At 25.6% G+C, this 16,458-nt stretch overlaps 1 protein-coding gene across 1 annotated transcript; it reads left to right on the plus strand.

Moving 5' to 3' along the window:
- The first annotated feature begins 739 nt into the window (after nucleotides 1-739).
- On the plus strand, nucleotides 740-15,614 carry LOC113558521 (NPC intracellular cholesterol transporter 1). Its single transcript, XM_026964006.1, has 21 exons — nucleotides 740-808; nucleotides 4,668-4,827; nucleotides 9,180-9,368; nucleotides 9,564-9,711; nucleotides 9,866-9,989; nucleotides 10,056-10,230; nucleotides 10,335-10,451; nucleotides 10,585-10,802; nucleotides 10,865-10,963; nucleotides 11,056-11,243; nucleotides 12,324-12,524; nucleotides 12,594-12,882; nucleotides 12,976-13,278; nucleotides 13,392-13,610; nucleotides 13,679-13,842; nucleotides 13,909-14,170; nucleotides 14,274-14,452; nucleotides 14,519-14,750; nucleotides 14,822-14,935; nucleotides 15,172-15,334; nucleotides 15,412-15,614. The coding sequence occupies exons 1-21, from the start codon at nucleotides 740-742 to the stop codon at nucleotides 15,501-15,503; spliced, it is 3,705 nt and encodes a 1,234-aa protein (XP_026819807.1). The 3' UTR covers nucleotides 15,504-15,614.
- Nucleotides 15,615-16,458: the final 844 nt, after the last annotated feature.

Below are 16,458 nucleotides of genomic sequence, written 5' to 3' on the forward strand. Positions count from 1 at the left end.
AATATGTATGCTCAAACTCAATGCTATACACAGTAGTCTTGGGTTGAATTCAATGCTAGACCTTTAAAATGTGTGTCATTTTTGTAATGTACGCATTATCGATCAGCTTCGATCAGATCTTGGGAATCAACTCACTGCGCGATCAGCAAGAGGCTTGTTTTATATATTTTGATTTGTGCAGCCGTACAGATTGCAAATAGACTCGGCAATACCTTGATATTTTAGGTGATAGGTGGGTAAGTACATGATGGTAAGAGTTTTATTACAATGGTGATCATTGTAAAACATCAAAACACTAAAAACGCATCTTACGTCGTCGGGTCGGTCTCGCCACACACGGCGGGAGAACAGTCATTTTATTATTATTATTTACTATTGTTGTTGCTGCGTGCGTGTATAGTGTGTAATGTGTATACTCTGTGGTGTATATGTAGCATAACATTATGTATAGGTATAATACGACGTGGCCGTGCAGGTAGTACGTTTCCGATCGCTTCAGTCGAAATATTATTATCTCGGCGTACACCTGTCGTCGTTGCCCCGAGATGGCGGTACCTACTTGACGTTTGGTAAATCGCGCACCGCCCGACTAGCCGCCGCCGCCCGAAAACATTCGTGAACATCTCTCGACCAGTCGTGGGACCGGTTGATAGTCGCAGACCGCAGTCCCGTGTTCATTGTGCCGGTAGACGCTGTACCGGACGCAAGTCGTGTTGCTCGTAAACCCGTCTGCGCGATAATGTCGCCAATAATAATCACGACCATCGCCGTCCTGCTCGCGCTCTTGTCCATCATCCCGTCAACACGGGTGAGTATCTCGACACGCATCTGTAGTTTACCTTTTACGCACTGGTTAACGATTTATTTCTTTTAAATATTAACTTGAACTTATTTATTCGGAAAATCGTCGACTGTGCGTAGGTATGTTATACATCGTTTTCATAATATATTAGATATGCGCGTACACTATCTTTCGACGTGTTTCTGATCGCGCCTCCCTCGTGCCATGCTAGATTAGCTGCAGGTACACCTCTACCTGTCTACTGCACCGATTCTCAATCTATGGCTTGTTTGACCCGCTCTGCATACTTAATAAATAATAATTTAATTAGGAATTAGTTTTACTATTTTACTGCCAATAGCCATGTACGTATTATAATAAATACCTACACACACAATTAATGCAAACAAAACGCGATAATACAAGGTAATTACATACATAGGTGGTATCGTAGTTAGGATGATGCTGTACAGCATATACTCTAATTCTATAGATATTATAGATTGTTTATCTCAAGAATTTGTGATCGTATAGCTGTTGAGCATAATATTTTTAATTATCGATGAAACCACAAGGGTTTAAAGTCAATCGATTCGCTCTCAGCTTATTCATAATAACAATCGTCTCGTGCTTATTGATTTTAAATCCTTACGTTCTGGGTGTTCTGACCTAGGCCCTATAGAGGAAAGGCAAAAGCCTGTTAGCTATTCTTTTTCTCCTTTTAAAATGTTCTTAACTACTACTCGTATATTTAGTATAATATTTTTTTTAGGTACCTGCTATTCCTACACAGTTTAGGACATTTAGGTATTGTTTTGAATTCCATATTTGTTTAACTATTCACGTGTTATAGTTCTTTATTCATATGCACTTGCTATTATACGTATATAATCATATAAACGTTTATGGATAAATTTTAAAAGGTAATATTCACCGTTTATTCGACTACAAAAATTTAAAAATTGTTACCTTAGTTTATTATTGAATTCACTAAAATATGGTTAGGTATTCATGTAATCGTAAATTAATTGATTTATATTTCCATACAAATTTAAAACAATTAAATTCATAATTTTTTAAGATTTTTCTATTTATTTTTCTACATTTGTACAAAAATTTAATTTTAATTTTATAACAAAATGGTTATGCAAGTCAGTACCTACCTATCACCTATCCTATCATCAAATTTAATATCTCTATACCCATATGTATAAGTATAATATATTGTACATAATATAAATCTATATTATAATGTATATTTTATTTTATTATTGGGTTTAAATTTAAAAAACACAAATATGTATACAGTAACAATGTAATAAGTACATATGTCATGCATTCCTCATTTAATAAATCGGCAGTTATATTTTGATATCAAATTTAAAATTACCACATTTATATGCGATCTTTAAAAATTCTTACCCACTTAATGTTAACATTGTTAATTAATATAATTTTTGTAGACAATTAGGAGTTTAAAAAATATAAATTGTTTTAATTTGAAAATATTTATATGTGATTATTAAAATAATAAAGCCTAAAGTAATCTTGAAATCTTAAAAATGCTAGTTTTAATACACCAATCACAAATTTAATCCATCATTCGTATCATATTAGTTATTTAGATGTACCTACCCATTACATGTTGCATGTTATATTATTGTAAAGTACCTATTATACCTATCTAGTATCTTAAAATATATTCTAATAAAAAAAAACATTGGTATATTAACTCGGTTTTATAGAAAAATTGTTTATTAGTATTTTGAATAAGATCTTTGGTTCTTGAATAACTTGAATTTTTGATACCTTAATCAAAAAATAGAATATTCTGAGAATAGCGAAATGTCAACAATACAGTATACATTCTATATAGATTACTTTTTGTAAACAAATAATTATTATGCTTAAGAAATCAGTGTTGTTACTTGTTAACTCTGCAAAATGGTTTTAATATATGAAATGTATGTGTTTTTTTTTACGTTTTTGATAAAACCCATAATTGAATGTTTATTTTATATATTTTTTTTACAAAAATATTTATTATATAGTATATTAACGTAATAATCTTGTATAAGTATACTGGGTGATCTATTTAACATAAAACACTCATCTTATTTATTTTACATAATTTTAAGTATACATTTTTTACTTTTTTAAACGAAAACATGCATTTTTAATTGCTTATTCTAAAATAGAATAGGTTTTAAAATACTTATATATTGTAAAAAAAATCGAATTTCATATGCTTATAAGTTATAAGTATTTAAAATGTTAATAGGCAAAATATAAAATTATACAAAATTGGATTTTTATAAATTGAAATATTCTAATTAATATTCTGTTTCAGATATAAAATTAAAAATATATTTTGTTACCAAAAGTTATCAAAAAGCTTACAAAATGATAACGATAAAAATAGATAATAATAGAAAAATAATTTTTTCTTATTACGTTATTTTGTAACTTTGCAAGGAATTAAAATTATATAAAAAAATATTTTTAAAACATAAGTGTTTTATAAAATAATAATTATTTTTTTATATTAAAAAGATCACACCGTATAGTTTAACAAAACTATAATAATTCTGAATTCATAATAATATGAACGTGCGAATCTAAGAGCGTTTTAAATACCTACGTATCATTTAAATAATTTTGTGATCATTATTTATAATTTGTATTTTGTTTTATCTAAATTAAAATAAATTAAATCAATTGCATATTTTAATTGCATGTACTTTTTTTAATACTGCAAGGCGAAACTAGATATTTTTGTAATTGTTAATATAACATTAACTTTAACGGTGTTATAGAATTTTAAAATTATTGAAAGCATATTAAACAAAATGAGTTTTGTCTTAACAATGACCATTATTATAGGTTTTAAGGTATGGGTATTGCTGTATAGGCGTATTGTTTCTACAACTATATATAATATAGATATTATAGGTATCCACTATAATTATAAGATATATATTTTAAAATGGATATTTGTGTAATGATATTTGAATATTATTATTATTTACAAAACTAAATACCATATAATAGAATATAAATGCCGTGGAAAATATATGAGCTATAGTTTCTTTCCCTAAATCATGTATTCATGTGCTTACGTATTATGTTTGAACCTACAAAGAAAACTCATCATATTATTATGTAATTTAGTAGCTTATTTGGTAATTAAATATGTTTGCATGTAAACTTTTTTTAATTTTAAACTTAACATTTTTAGTACACCGAATTAAATGAATTAAATGTATATTATTTAGACATATACAGTGCTAACTACCTAGTTATTAATATTCAAAATTAAATGTATGAAACAAAGTTAAAAATTTAGAAATATGTAAACAATTTTAGTAATAATAATTAATAATTAACCAAAATAAATATTTATATATTATACTATATTTATAATATAATAGTCAATTACCTCAACTACACAATTCTAAAGAAGCAATTTACATATTAAAATGTTTATTGGTAATTTGAAAATTAAAACGGTATTGTGATAATCATTTACTATCCGATCATACTGTTATATGTTCAAAGTATAATTTTCATAAATTATATATGCTTTGTAATATTATTATAATCTATTTTTTTAAATTTATTTATGTTTTAAGCGTGTGCAATTAATTTTTGTAATGCATTGTATAGATTATTCATGGTTAAAACATTTTTATGAAAATATATAAAACAAATAAAAATATGATTTTGGTTGTAATTACTCACATTTTTAAAGATACAGATAATTTAAATTTCACTACACACCGTAATTATATTCTTCACTGTGGTATATTACGCACATTAGTTAGGGTGCATATGTATTTTATATTTTTATTTGGACTGTTTTTAAATATTTTTTTATATATATCAGGCTAATGATACTTGCATATGGTACGGTGAATGCGAAAAAATAGACGCATTCCGTGTACTTAATTGCCGTTATAATGGACCCCCAAAACCGATGACCGACCCCAATTCTATAGATGTTCTTAAAACGTGGTGCCCTGATTTCATACAAGATAATTCAAAAGGTAAGTGGATGTTTTCTAATTATTTTTATTTTTTTAAATATTTAATTTATTATTTGAATTTATTTACCAAAATTTGAATAACATTTATGCCATAATGTATTATTTAAATAATATTGTCATTTTTAATGTGTAAAATTGTAAATACCTACTTAAAAAATGATAGTTATATATATAGACGTCATAGATAATAATATTTTTCTAGGTAAACCATTTATATATAGGTAATGTGGTTGTTGTATTTACTGACAAAATAAAATAATACCTACGAAAAAAATTTTTCTTACAGTAAAAAAAATAAAAACGATTAAGAATATGCGAATAATAAAAAAACCTTGTAACAAATAACTTAAGTTCATATGTATAAAATAAAAGTATAAACAATGAGACAATTTTTATTTGTATTGTATGTATCTTATGTATGATTAATTTATTAGATTCTATCTTTATAGTTTATGCACAATCAAAAAAAAAAATGAATACTCACTTAAAAATATTTTTATCTAATTAATTACCTGTATATACTATATAATACATAAGTATTGATTTGTTTGAAGATTTTTTAATTAGCTATATTTTATATTTAAACAAAATAAAAATATCATTAAATAAATTATACTCAAATATTAGTTATTTTTAATGTGGGTATCTATATACTTCAATGAAATTAATGAATTTATGCAGTTAAGTAATACAATATTACTTAATGAGTAATGAGTAATGACCTATTAAATATTCAGGTTAGTTTTAAACACTTTTTTATTAAACCAGTTACTCTTTTATAATAATGAATAACTATACAGAGGTACCTAATTGAGTTATTTCATAATAAATTGAAAGTTTAAGGTAAATTAATGCTTTAAAAGGCTTAATTTAACAATTTTTTGCTTCGGTTTTATGCTTGTACAAATAAATATAAATAAGTTTGAAATTACTGCTGTACACTACAAATAAATTAAATAAAATATTGTTGTATTACGGAGTATACCTAGGTGGAACAACGTTGGTTGAAAAATATACCCTTTGTCCTCGGCAAATCCAATTATCATTAAATACCTCAAACTTGTTTAAAATTCATCTCGTACCCTTAAGAAAAAAAAAGTATTTTTATTTTATGGATATTATTAAACGGGTAGTCCAAAGTATAAGTAAAATATCATTTATATATATAAGTGGCCTTCAATAAAAACATGTATATTTTATTTTACTTTATTATAAAATATATAAGTGTAAGTATTAATTGAGTTAGGCCATTAGGGTTTTATTTTACATTTTTACATACAACATTAAACTATATATAATATTATTTAATATGTTCAAGATATGAATAGTAAAATTTATAAACCGATAAATTAATTTAATAAAATTACGAGGACTATTAAAAATCATTTGAATTTAAAGGTGTTAAACACTTTGTATTATTAAATTTTTTTTCAAATTTTATTGGTTGTATTTAATAAAAATCAATAATTAATTATTATTATTTTTAGTTCACTCGAGAATAAGCTTTATAAGAAAATATTTGTAAGCACTTTAGATTTTGAATTAAATTTAAAATTATAGTTTAAAGAACACGCTTGTCCCTAACTATAGGTAATTTATATATGGTCAGTTTAGAATGAAATAATTAAATCTTATTACAATAAAATTGTCTTGTATACCTATATAGTTTAAAATCGTATAGATTATATCATAAACCTTATATTTATTTAGTACATATGTCATTGTAAGTATTTAAATATGTATGTATAAAATATGTATTATATATAAAATGTATATTAAGTAGATAGGTTATACCTACCTATCGAATTTAATTTTTATATACTCACTTGTTGTTTATATGACATAAATACTGCAATATAAATCCTATCTATAATTCAAGGCTAACATTTAAGTATTTAACATATTTTAATATTTTAAAATAATTCAAATTGTATTATTACTATATAATATATATTATGCGTACCAATAACAAAATAATTTTCATTGTAGTCTACTAGTTTATGATCTTTCAAAATATACAAAAGAAAAAAATTGTGACAAATTCTAAAACATTTATTAGAATCACATAGTACTGACAATTCAGTATATTAAAATCATAAGTATACCTATTAATTTACTTTTACTTTAATCATGAAATTAAAAATCCTTAAAATACTTAAAATTGTTAACTCGATAATATTTACTGGATAAAGCAGAAATAGTTATTGCAATTTCAGACAAATAAAATTAAATATCTCGTATTTATTCTTGGAAATATAATTTATTAAAAATGTCGAGTTTGTAAATATATAGTTATACTTATAAACATTTATTATATATTAATATGCATATTAAAGTATTGTATTATTGTCTTTTCAAAATTTTCCATTGAAAACTATCTTATAATGATAAATGAATAAATTTTAACTAAAATAACCTATTTAAATGGTAATATATTATTATAATTGATGTTGAAAAATGTTTATAAAATTATTTTGATTATAACTGATTAAATCCTTGTTAATTAGTATATATGTACATAAATATCCAACTAAAGTAGGCGTCATAGAAATTGACACTCTACAATTAATTAACATCATAGGTTTTGTCTGTATGCAAACACTGGCCAGTACTGACTGTGCCATCTATAGACTTTATGGGACACGTGTTTGTTTATCAACATCGAGATACATGTCCACAAGGATTATAGACTCAAGTCGCAAGTCTACATAATAGTTATTCATAGGTAATGCATAATATGCTCAAGCACTTGTATTTTTTGATTAAAATACATAATTACATACCCAATGTCAATGTTATGTTTTAATTTATTTTGAATTTATGCATCGTTTAAATCGTATAATATTTAACTTAAAAAAAAAATAGAACGACTAACGAAAATACTTCTTAACAACATTAAAGTAAAATGTTATTATTGGAAAACATTATTAACTATTTTGAATTGGTTCTTTATTAAAAGGATAATCTAATTAGTTATTGTTTCGTTATATTTGTATTTTAAAATTTTTAACTGAAGTATGTATTAAATCATTAATGTTTTGATATTTGATAAATAGTAACTAGGATTATTATAAGAATCTTAAGATGTTATGGACGATATCTAAATATGTTTAATGATTATTGATTTATAACAAATATTAACACTGATTTAATTTGAGTACCTATACCTACTTATTTTTACGATCATAATATAAAATATATACTCGTACTTTATCGGCTTTAATGATTTATCCATATACTTGGATAGTTAATATTACGCAGTAAAATATTATAATCTTGGAACAAATGCCATTTTAGATTGTACCTATATTTTCCCTATTTTAAAATTGATTTACATAATTTGAAATTATTTCTAATTATTTTTAAAAATCAGTTTTTTTGTATTTGTCTATAATTAATAAAAATGTGATTTAACATTGATATATATTAATATGTTATATGGTCTCCATGGACTCATTTGTTGGGAGATGATCCGAAAATTGAAGAGACATACACTTATAAATTCTGTGTTATAAAATATTATAAAAAATATACTTTTATTTTTATTTATAAAAATATTTTAAAAGGATATCGTATACAGGACGATTCTTTAAACACGTACCACTCATTATTTCAAAATCTATGAACGTTTTTGAAAAAAAAAATTGATATAATTTCCAGTCAAAATAAAAATCTTTTTTTAAAAAAAATATTTGTATTTGTTATATTATTTTTTTAAGTTTCTTTTACTTTTTTGACGACAACGTACATTTTTAATTCCATATTTTAAGGGCGAATAAAAAAAAAATTAAATTATTATTTAATAATTTAAAAAAAAATTGTTTGAAGTATTACAATAAATAAAATCAAAATTTTGGACGATTCGTTTATAAAGTTTAGGTAGTCGGCAGGTAGTCTGAGTGGAATGGTATAGGAATACCCGGAAAATGTTAGACTAAAGTCTAACCTACTACTCCGATCATCTAAACTTTGAATACTAATAAAGTAATAACTAATAAATTACTCTAGTTCGAATTTCGATATTTATGTATCGAAATACTCTAAAAAATATAAATACTTTAGAATATGAAATTAAAAATATATGTTCTCATTCAAAAAATTAACAAACATAACCACCAGTTCATATCGCCTTAATTTCTCTGTTTATAAATCTCCCTGCACTTTCGATTAACGTTTTGTAATGTATTATTTTTGTCTTCGTTCTTGATTTAAATATAGTGGCATATATGTTATATATATTTATTTTTCACCAGTGGTGTGGCTATAATTTTTTTTTTTTTTTGATTATTTACATAACATATTATATTACTAGTTATAATTTATATTTTGTATTGTTTTAAATGTTTTAATAGACGGACAAACTCTTAATACATGTTGTGGGGTCGATCAGCTTTTAACATTGAGCTCAAGTATTGTACAGGCTGCAAACTTCTTACATAGATGTCCGTCGTGTATGAGAACGTTTGGAAGATTTATTTGTGAATTGGTTTGTTCGCCAATTCAGAGCCAATTTATGAACGTAACCAAATTGACGAAAACAGGTAAGTGCAGTTTTAAGATGATAACAATTTTCTTACCACAAAATTTTACATGAACTCATGAGTTGATCGTATAGATGTTGAATACAATTTTCATTGAATCTCAAAGATTGCGAAATTCGTCGTTGATTATTGTTATGAACAACAACTGCGCCATTTATGTTTCATAACCACGTATTATATAAATATTGTATCTAGGTACTTCGATACGAGAGTTGGATTTTTACATTTCCGATTCGTACATGCAAGGCGTTTACGATTCGTGTAAATCCGTGTCAAACCCGGCTACTGGTGAATTAGCAATGGATGTTATATGTTCAGGAGCAATAGGCTGTTCTGCACATAAGTAAGTGTGAATATAGTGGTACAAATTTTGGATAAACCAGCTTATTATAATACAAGCATCATAGCTATTCAATGTTTATTGAATGCTACGATAATATTGAGTTTATAAATTCCTGCTGCTTAGTGGTGTACATTATATATTTATATTTTTTAAGGTGGTTTCGATTCTTGGGAAAAAATCCATATCTAGGTTTCATCATAAATTACATACCAGTTGTAAAAACTGATAATCCTCAACAATTTGTAGGCCCAGTAATACCGTGTAATCAACCGGTCGATGTGAGTAATGTATAATTATTATACATTTATACATAATAACATGCTATTAAACATTTTAACTTTCAGAATAAAACTACTGCTTGTAGCTGTATGGACTGTGAAGAAAGTTGTCCATTGCCGGATAAAATTCAAGAAACTCAGAAATTAGTCAATGTAGCAGGTATTGAAATTATAACTATGTCATCGGCAATTTTATTTTGTTTCATAATGTCAATATTTACTGGATTCGTGTGTTTTAAAGGTAATTTTATGACCACCTATTAGCTATATTCTCAAAAAAACATATAAAATAATAAGAAAGAATTATTATTAATATAATTTTATGTTCATTTTCAAACGTTTCAGATGTACTAATGAACGGAAAGAAGAAAAAAAACGATAAACATAAATATATAGTTGCAGAACATACTAAAGCAAAACATAAAAATATATTGGAAACAGTTTTTTATAAAATTGGAAAATGTAAGTAAAAATAAATAACAGCGTATTTATAGTTACAATTTATTCACTTAAGTAAAATAATATAAGTTGTATTTAGAGTTATTTTTTAATTTTTTAAATTTGATTATTTGTAAATTACTTATTATAATTATAGACTTCGCGAATAGATCACATATTTCTCTTATGATGTCAGTGTGTCTGATAACCACATTAAGTCATGGTATTCACTACATAAAGATCACAATCGATCCAGTAGATTTATGGTCATCTCCGAATAGTCAATGTCGACAAGAGCGTGAATATTTCAATACAAATTTTAAGCCATTTTTCCGAACCACACAAGTCATTATCGTACCAAACGGAATTCGAGATGTAAATTTATTTCAAAAATCAACTTATCAATATTAAACAAACGAATGTATTTAATATTTTAGGTGCTCTATAATACCTCTGAAGGTTCGTATACATTTGGACCAGTGTTCAACCGTACATTCTTGCTGGAAGTTCTAAAATTACAACAGCAAATTGAAGCCGTAAGTTATTAGAATGACGTATTGACGTTAATATTATATCATGATATTGTATATACACATTTAATACATAATATTATATTTTTCATCAATAGTTAGGCAGCCCACATAACGGGCTAGAAAAAGTGTGTTTCGCACCACTTGTATCTAAATTCAAAGGTTCACCAAATGTTTCGGATTGTGTTGTTCAAAGTGTTTGGGGCTATTTTGGAAACAAACATTACAAACTCAACCGACCTCCTAACTCTGACAAATACCTTGATACATTAAAAATGTGTTTTCAGTAAGTGGAATATTTAGGTATTTTAATTATTAATAATTTTTTCGTTAATATGCTTTATTATCTACGTAATACATCTATAAAAAAAAAATATTTAATTCATGATATTTACATTTTTTATCTATTTGATAGTATTTGAAGTTATGTATGTATAAAAATAAACACCAAACTCATCTCATATAATATTTATTTTATCCCTTCTTAAAGAATTTTTTTTTAAATAGTTCTTCTATATAAGATATAACTCCATACTTCCAATTTCATTCGATTCCCGCTATTTATGTATGTTTTTGACTAATTTGGGATCATGATATTAAAGTAAAGCGTCTATAAGTTCGCCAAAGACGCAAATACCTCTACATTATTTTGAATACAAAATTTAAAGATCAGTTTTAAAAACAAATTAATTCTTCATATTTTTAAATGATCTTACGTATAGACACAATTAATGTTTGATATTTGAACGGGGAAAGCTATGCTTAGGTCCATACCCGGACTCTAATGAGGCTTTTCTGGTATTTATAAAAACCCCTAAAAAAATATTTTTAATGTTTAAATTCTTTAGGTTTTTTTTTAAGTGGAGGATTTTTTATATATGGGAGCATCAAAATCTGCAAATTTACAAAAAAATCTTATCTTTCTAATCAGTAACAACCCGCTTAATAAAAGGTGTAACTTCTTACGTTTCAAATAATGCTTTATATTTTACACTCATATTCGCATATAAACGTCATCTCTTAGATAGCGCCATCCATATACTCATAAAAAAAAAACAACACTGATAATTATTCCGCCCAGACGTTTAGCCTGTTGCCGGAGCAATTAGATATTTCTGATGATCAAACATAATTTTTAAAAAGTGTCACCGCTGAGTGACTTTATATTTTTTTCCCTAGTCAAACTGTAATAATAATTATTGGCACATACTCGTACGCTTATTGTAAAACATAACAATCTATATATATTATTACGAGTATAGTGTATTTTTAATTAAAAATTTCATACATCATTAATAGTTAAATTATTTATTAAATATATTATTCATTGATTAAAAAATAATCGTAATTATCATTATTTTTACAGGAATCCGTATAATCCCCTTTGTTTAGCACCTTACGGAGGTCCAGTTGATCCATCTGTTGCTCTGGGAGGTTTTTCCAATTCTAGTGAACCGATAACCAAAATATCTCCTTATGAAAAAGCGACATCGCTTTTATTAACATTTGTACTGAACAATCACAACAGCAAACCGTTGCTGAAAGATGCACTTGAATGGGAAAACAAGTATAGTGATCTGTATTATGTTATTGTAAAATTTCCAAAAATTGTGTGTAAAACGTGCGTATTTAATAGATTTTTGGATTTTATGAAGAACTGGACTAGAGTTTCGAAACCATCTTACATGGATGTAGCTTATTATTCAGAACGTTCGGTAGAAGATGAGTTGGACAGAGAATCTCATTCAGATGTGTCTACAATAGCCATAAGTTATTTAGTCATGTTCTTGTATATAGTTTTTACTCTTGGTTGGAGTAAAATCATATTAAGTTTTTTTGGAATAGTAATCGTTATATCATCTGTCGTTTGTTCGGTCGGTTTTTACGGTCTAATCGGTGTACCGCTGTCATTGATCGTACTAGAGGTAATATACTACATATATAATTATATTATTTGGTTATTTACGTTTTTATTAATTCTCGTATTAAAAAATATCTTATTGTGTTCATTTAATCAGGTCATACCTTTTATTGTTCTTGCTGTTGGAGTTGACAATATTTTCTTAATCATTCGAACATATCAACAAATGGATGTGAAAGAAGACGAACTGATTCCTGATTACATCGGTCGTGTTTTAAGCAAAATTGGACCGTCGATTTTCATCACTACTCTCGCAGAAATTACATGTTTCTTTATCGGCAGTTTGTCAGATATGCCTGTTGTTAGGTCTTTTGCATTATATGCCGCAATGGCTTTAGTGTTCAATTTTTTGTTACAGATGTCTTGTTTTGTAGGATTATTAGCATTGGATGCTAAACGAGTAAGTACCTACTTCATTTTAATAATATATAAGCCTTTATTACTGATTGATAATCGAATATTTTTCTAAGTTCTTGTACCTACTAATACGTGTTTATTATTTCGTGAATTTAGAAAACAGTTAAGCAAGAAATTAAAAAACAAAGTTTAGTGTATACTACGTTTCAAAAATTGTACGTTCCAACTTTAATGAACAAATGTGTTAGACCATTGATTGTATTATTATTTAGTGCTTGGCTTTGTATGAGTATTGTGGTTATTCCGAAAATTGACGTGGGTCTGGATATTGAACTAACTATGACCCATGATTCGTATGTGCTTAAATATTTCAAAGTAAAGTACCTGCTAACGTTAATTACTATGAACTAATAATTTAATTAAATATTTATTGTTTGTAATAGTTTATGAAACGTTACTTTTCAACTGGACCTCCTGTTTATTTTGTGGTCACCGACGGGTTGAATTTGACTGATGTCAATGACCAAAATCTTCTCTGTGGTGGTACTTATTGTGACCCGTATTCAATCACTAATCAAATCTACAGAGCTTCAAAGACGGCAAATTTGTAAATTATTAATGCAATTATTTAATTGGATATTGTCTAATTTAAATTTTATTAATTTTTATATAGAACTTATATAAACAGGCCTTCAACCTCGTGGATTGACGATTATTTCGATTGGGCTGATCTTTCGAGTTGCTGTAAAGTTACTGAGAATGATAGTTTTTGTCCGCACAATAGTGATGATATATTTAACTGTAGAAGCTGTAATATCATTAAAAATGATTGGGGTCGACCAAATGTTCAAAATTTTTCAAAGTTTTTACCATATTTCCTCCAAGATAGTCCAGATCGAACGTGTTCAAAAGCTGGGCATGCTGCTTATAGTGATGTAATTATATAATTATTTATTTATATAATGACAATATCTAATTATTAGTTCATTTTTTGTATTCATTAATCGTATTAATGCATTTATTTAACAAATATGTTAGGCTATTTCTTTGAAAAATAATTCAACTGGACCTAATTATTTTATGACTTTTCACACTGTATTAAAAACATCCAAAGATTATTATGAAGCAATGCGTTCTGCTAGATCAATAGCAAATAATATGACTAAAACAATCAGAAGCAAAAATCCAAACACAACCACTACTGTGTTCCCATATAGGTTAGTATTGGCTTATTATCAACATTTTTTATTATAATACCTATTAATTTATTATTATATTTACAGTGTTTTTTATGTGTTCTATGAACAATACTTAACTATATGGCAGGTGTGTGTTCAACATTTAGTTTTGTCATTAGTAATGGTAACATTTGTAATGTGGACGTTTACTAATTTAAAAAAATCTTCAGCTTTTATTCTTCTAATAATTAATACAATGATTACAGTAGACTTGTTAGCGTTTATGTACTATTTAGATATTTCTCTTAATGCGATATCATTGGTAAACATTGTAATGGTAAGTTGTATAGCAGCTTAAACATACCTAATCTAATTTAATATATTTTAAAATCATATCTTTATTTTTAGTCAATAGGAATAATGGTTGAATTTTGTGGACATATAATTTTTCATAATGCAAAATCAGTTATTTCTTGTCCAATTCAACGTGCCACTCATTCTTGTGTAGAAGTCGGAAGTTCGGTAAATACATAAATTATAAATTATATACCTATATCTCTAATCTACCTACCTACCTACTTTATGTATAATATACATTATATATAGGTACTATACATATATGTTTATGAACTATTTTTATGTATATTTAATGAGTAAAATGTGTTGTATTGAATATAAAAATGCTGAATATGTTAGATGTATATTATGTGAATTAATATAATCTATTTAGATTATAGATACATATTATTTATTAATAGGTGTTCTCCGGAATTACTTTAACAAAATTTGCTGGTCTTGCTGTACTTGGTTTTGCTAACACACCAGTGTTTAAAATTTTTTACTATAGAATGTACATGGGTATTGTTATTATTGCTGCCTTGCATAGTTTAGTTTTCCTACCAGTTTTACTGAGCTACAAAGGTATTTTGAACTAATTATTTATATTTTGTAATTTTTATAAATAAATTATACGTTTTAAATGTAATTTAATGTTTTAGGTGTACATTATGTTCTAGTAGAAAAGACTGATAGTTCTAAGAAAAAAACTAAAAGTTGTAAGTTGCAACTATTAGAAGTGAATGTGCTTTGATGAAAGAAAAATATCAAAATGTACCTAATCACTTGTTTATTTTTAAGTAGCTAAAAATCAGTACTACTTTTATTTTTTCTTATTTGTTGGTATTTTCAAGTTTTTTTTATTTAGTTGTCTATTATTGTTAATGAAAACTTGTGTTAAGTATTTATTATTATGTTTTTACAGATAATCAAAACATTTTAATTTACTGATGTTAAAAAAAAACAATCTGTGATAAATTTTTATAATTTTTTATTTTAGAATAATGCAATTTTAGGACTTGAAATGTTAACTGTGTTATAAATTAGTATATTATGTCTATGATCATCATCCATAACTTTATTTGATTTGTTTTAAATAGGAAATTTTTAGTTTGTTTATTATTAAATAATAATAATAATAAATAAATAAATTATTATTAAATCATATAATTTATTTAGTTTTAATCATGGTTATCTACATAGGATAATTATGATTCTAATATAATTAAATTATAATCTCATAACATTGCGTTTATTAATAACTTTATTAGTATTACAACTTGTATGATAAACTATTTTTGTATTCCTATAATAATATTAGACATAATTATTACAAAAAAAAAAAAACAATAACAAAAACTATGAAAATTTTAGTTTAAAATTATGAATTTCATATAAAATATGGCACTTATTAAAAAAAAAAAAAAGGATGTAAGTTTAAACAATGAACTATAGGAGTTAATCAAACTAAGTTAATTGTAATATTATATATCCTATTTGGATGAATTGTATATATATATTTAAATTATTTGGGAAAGCTTATTATTTATAATATATATGTCATATAAAGTATACTTATTTATTTATTATTATTTTTATTACATTAGTTTATATATAAATTTATTTTGTATCAACTGAAAAGGGATTGAAGTATAAAATATGTAAAAATATTTAATGTGATAGCTTGTTCCTATTGTGTCTTCTTCTTC

This window comes from Rhopalosiphum maidis, chromosome 1, assembly GCF_003676215.2.
Source record: "Rhopalosiphum maidis isolate BTI-1 chromosome 1, ASM367621v3, whole genome shotgun sequence".
In the NCBI taxonomy this organism is placed as follows: Eukaryota; Metazoa; Arthropoda; class Insecta; order Hemiptera; family Aphididae; genus Rhopalosiphum; species Rhopalosiphum maidis.

Excerpts from the sequence above, each read along its gene's own strand:
- LOC113558521 (XM_026964006.1), top strand. The coding sequence starts at position 740 with ATGTCGCCAATAATAATCACGACCATCGCCGTCCTGCTCGCGCTCTTG. Across the intron at positions 10,231-10,334 it reads TGGATTCGTGTGTTTTAAAG|ATGTACTAATGAACGGAAAG; the intron begins GTAATTTTATGA and ends CAAACGTTTCAG. Across the intron at positions 12,883-12,975 it reads TGTCATTGATCGTACTAGAG|GTCATACCTTTTATTGTTCT; the intron begins GTAATATACTAC and ends TCATTTAATCAG.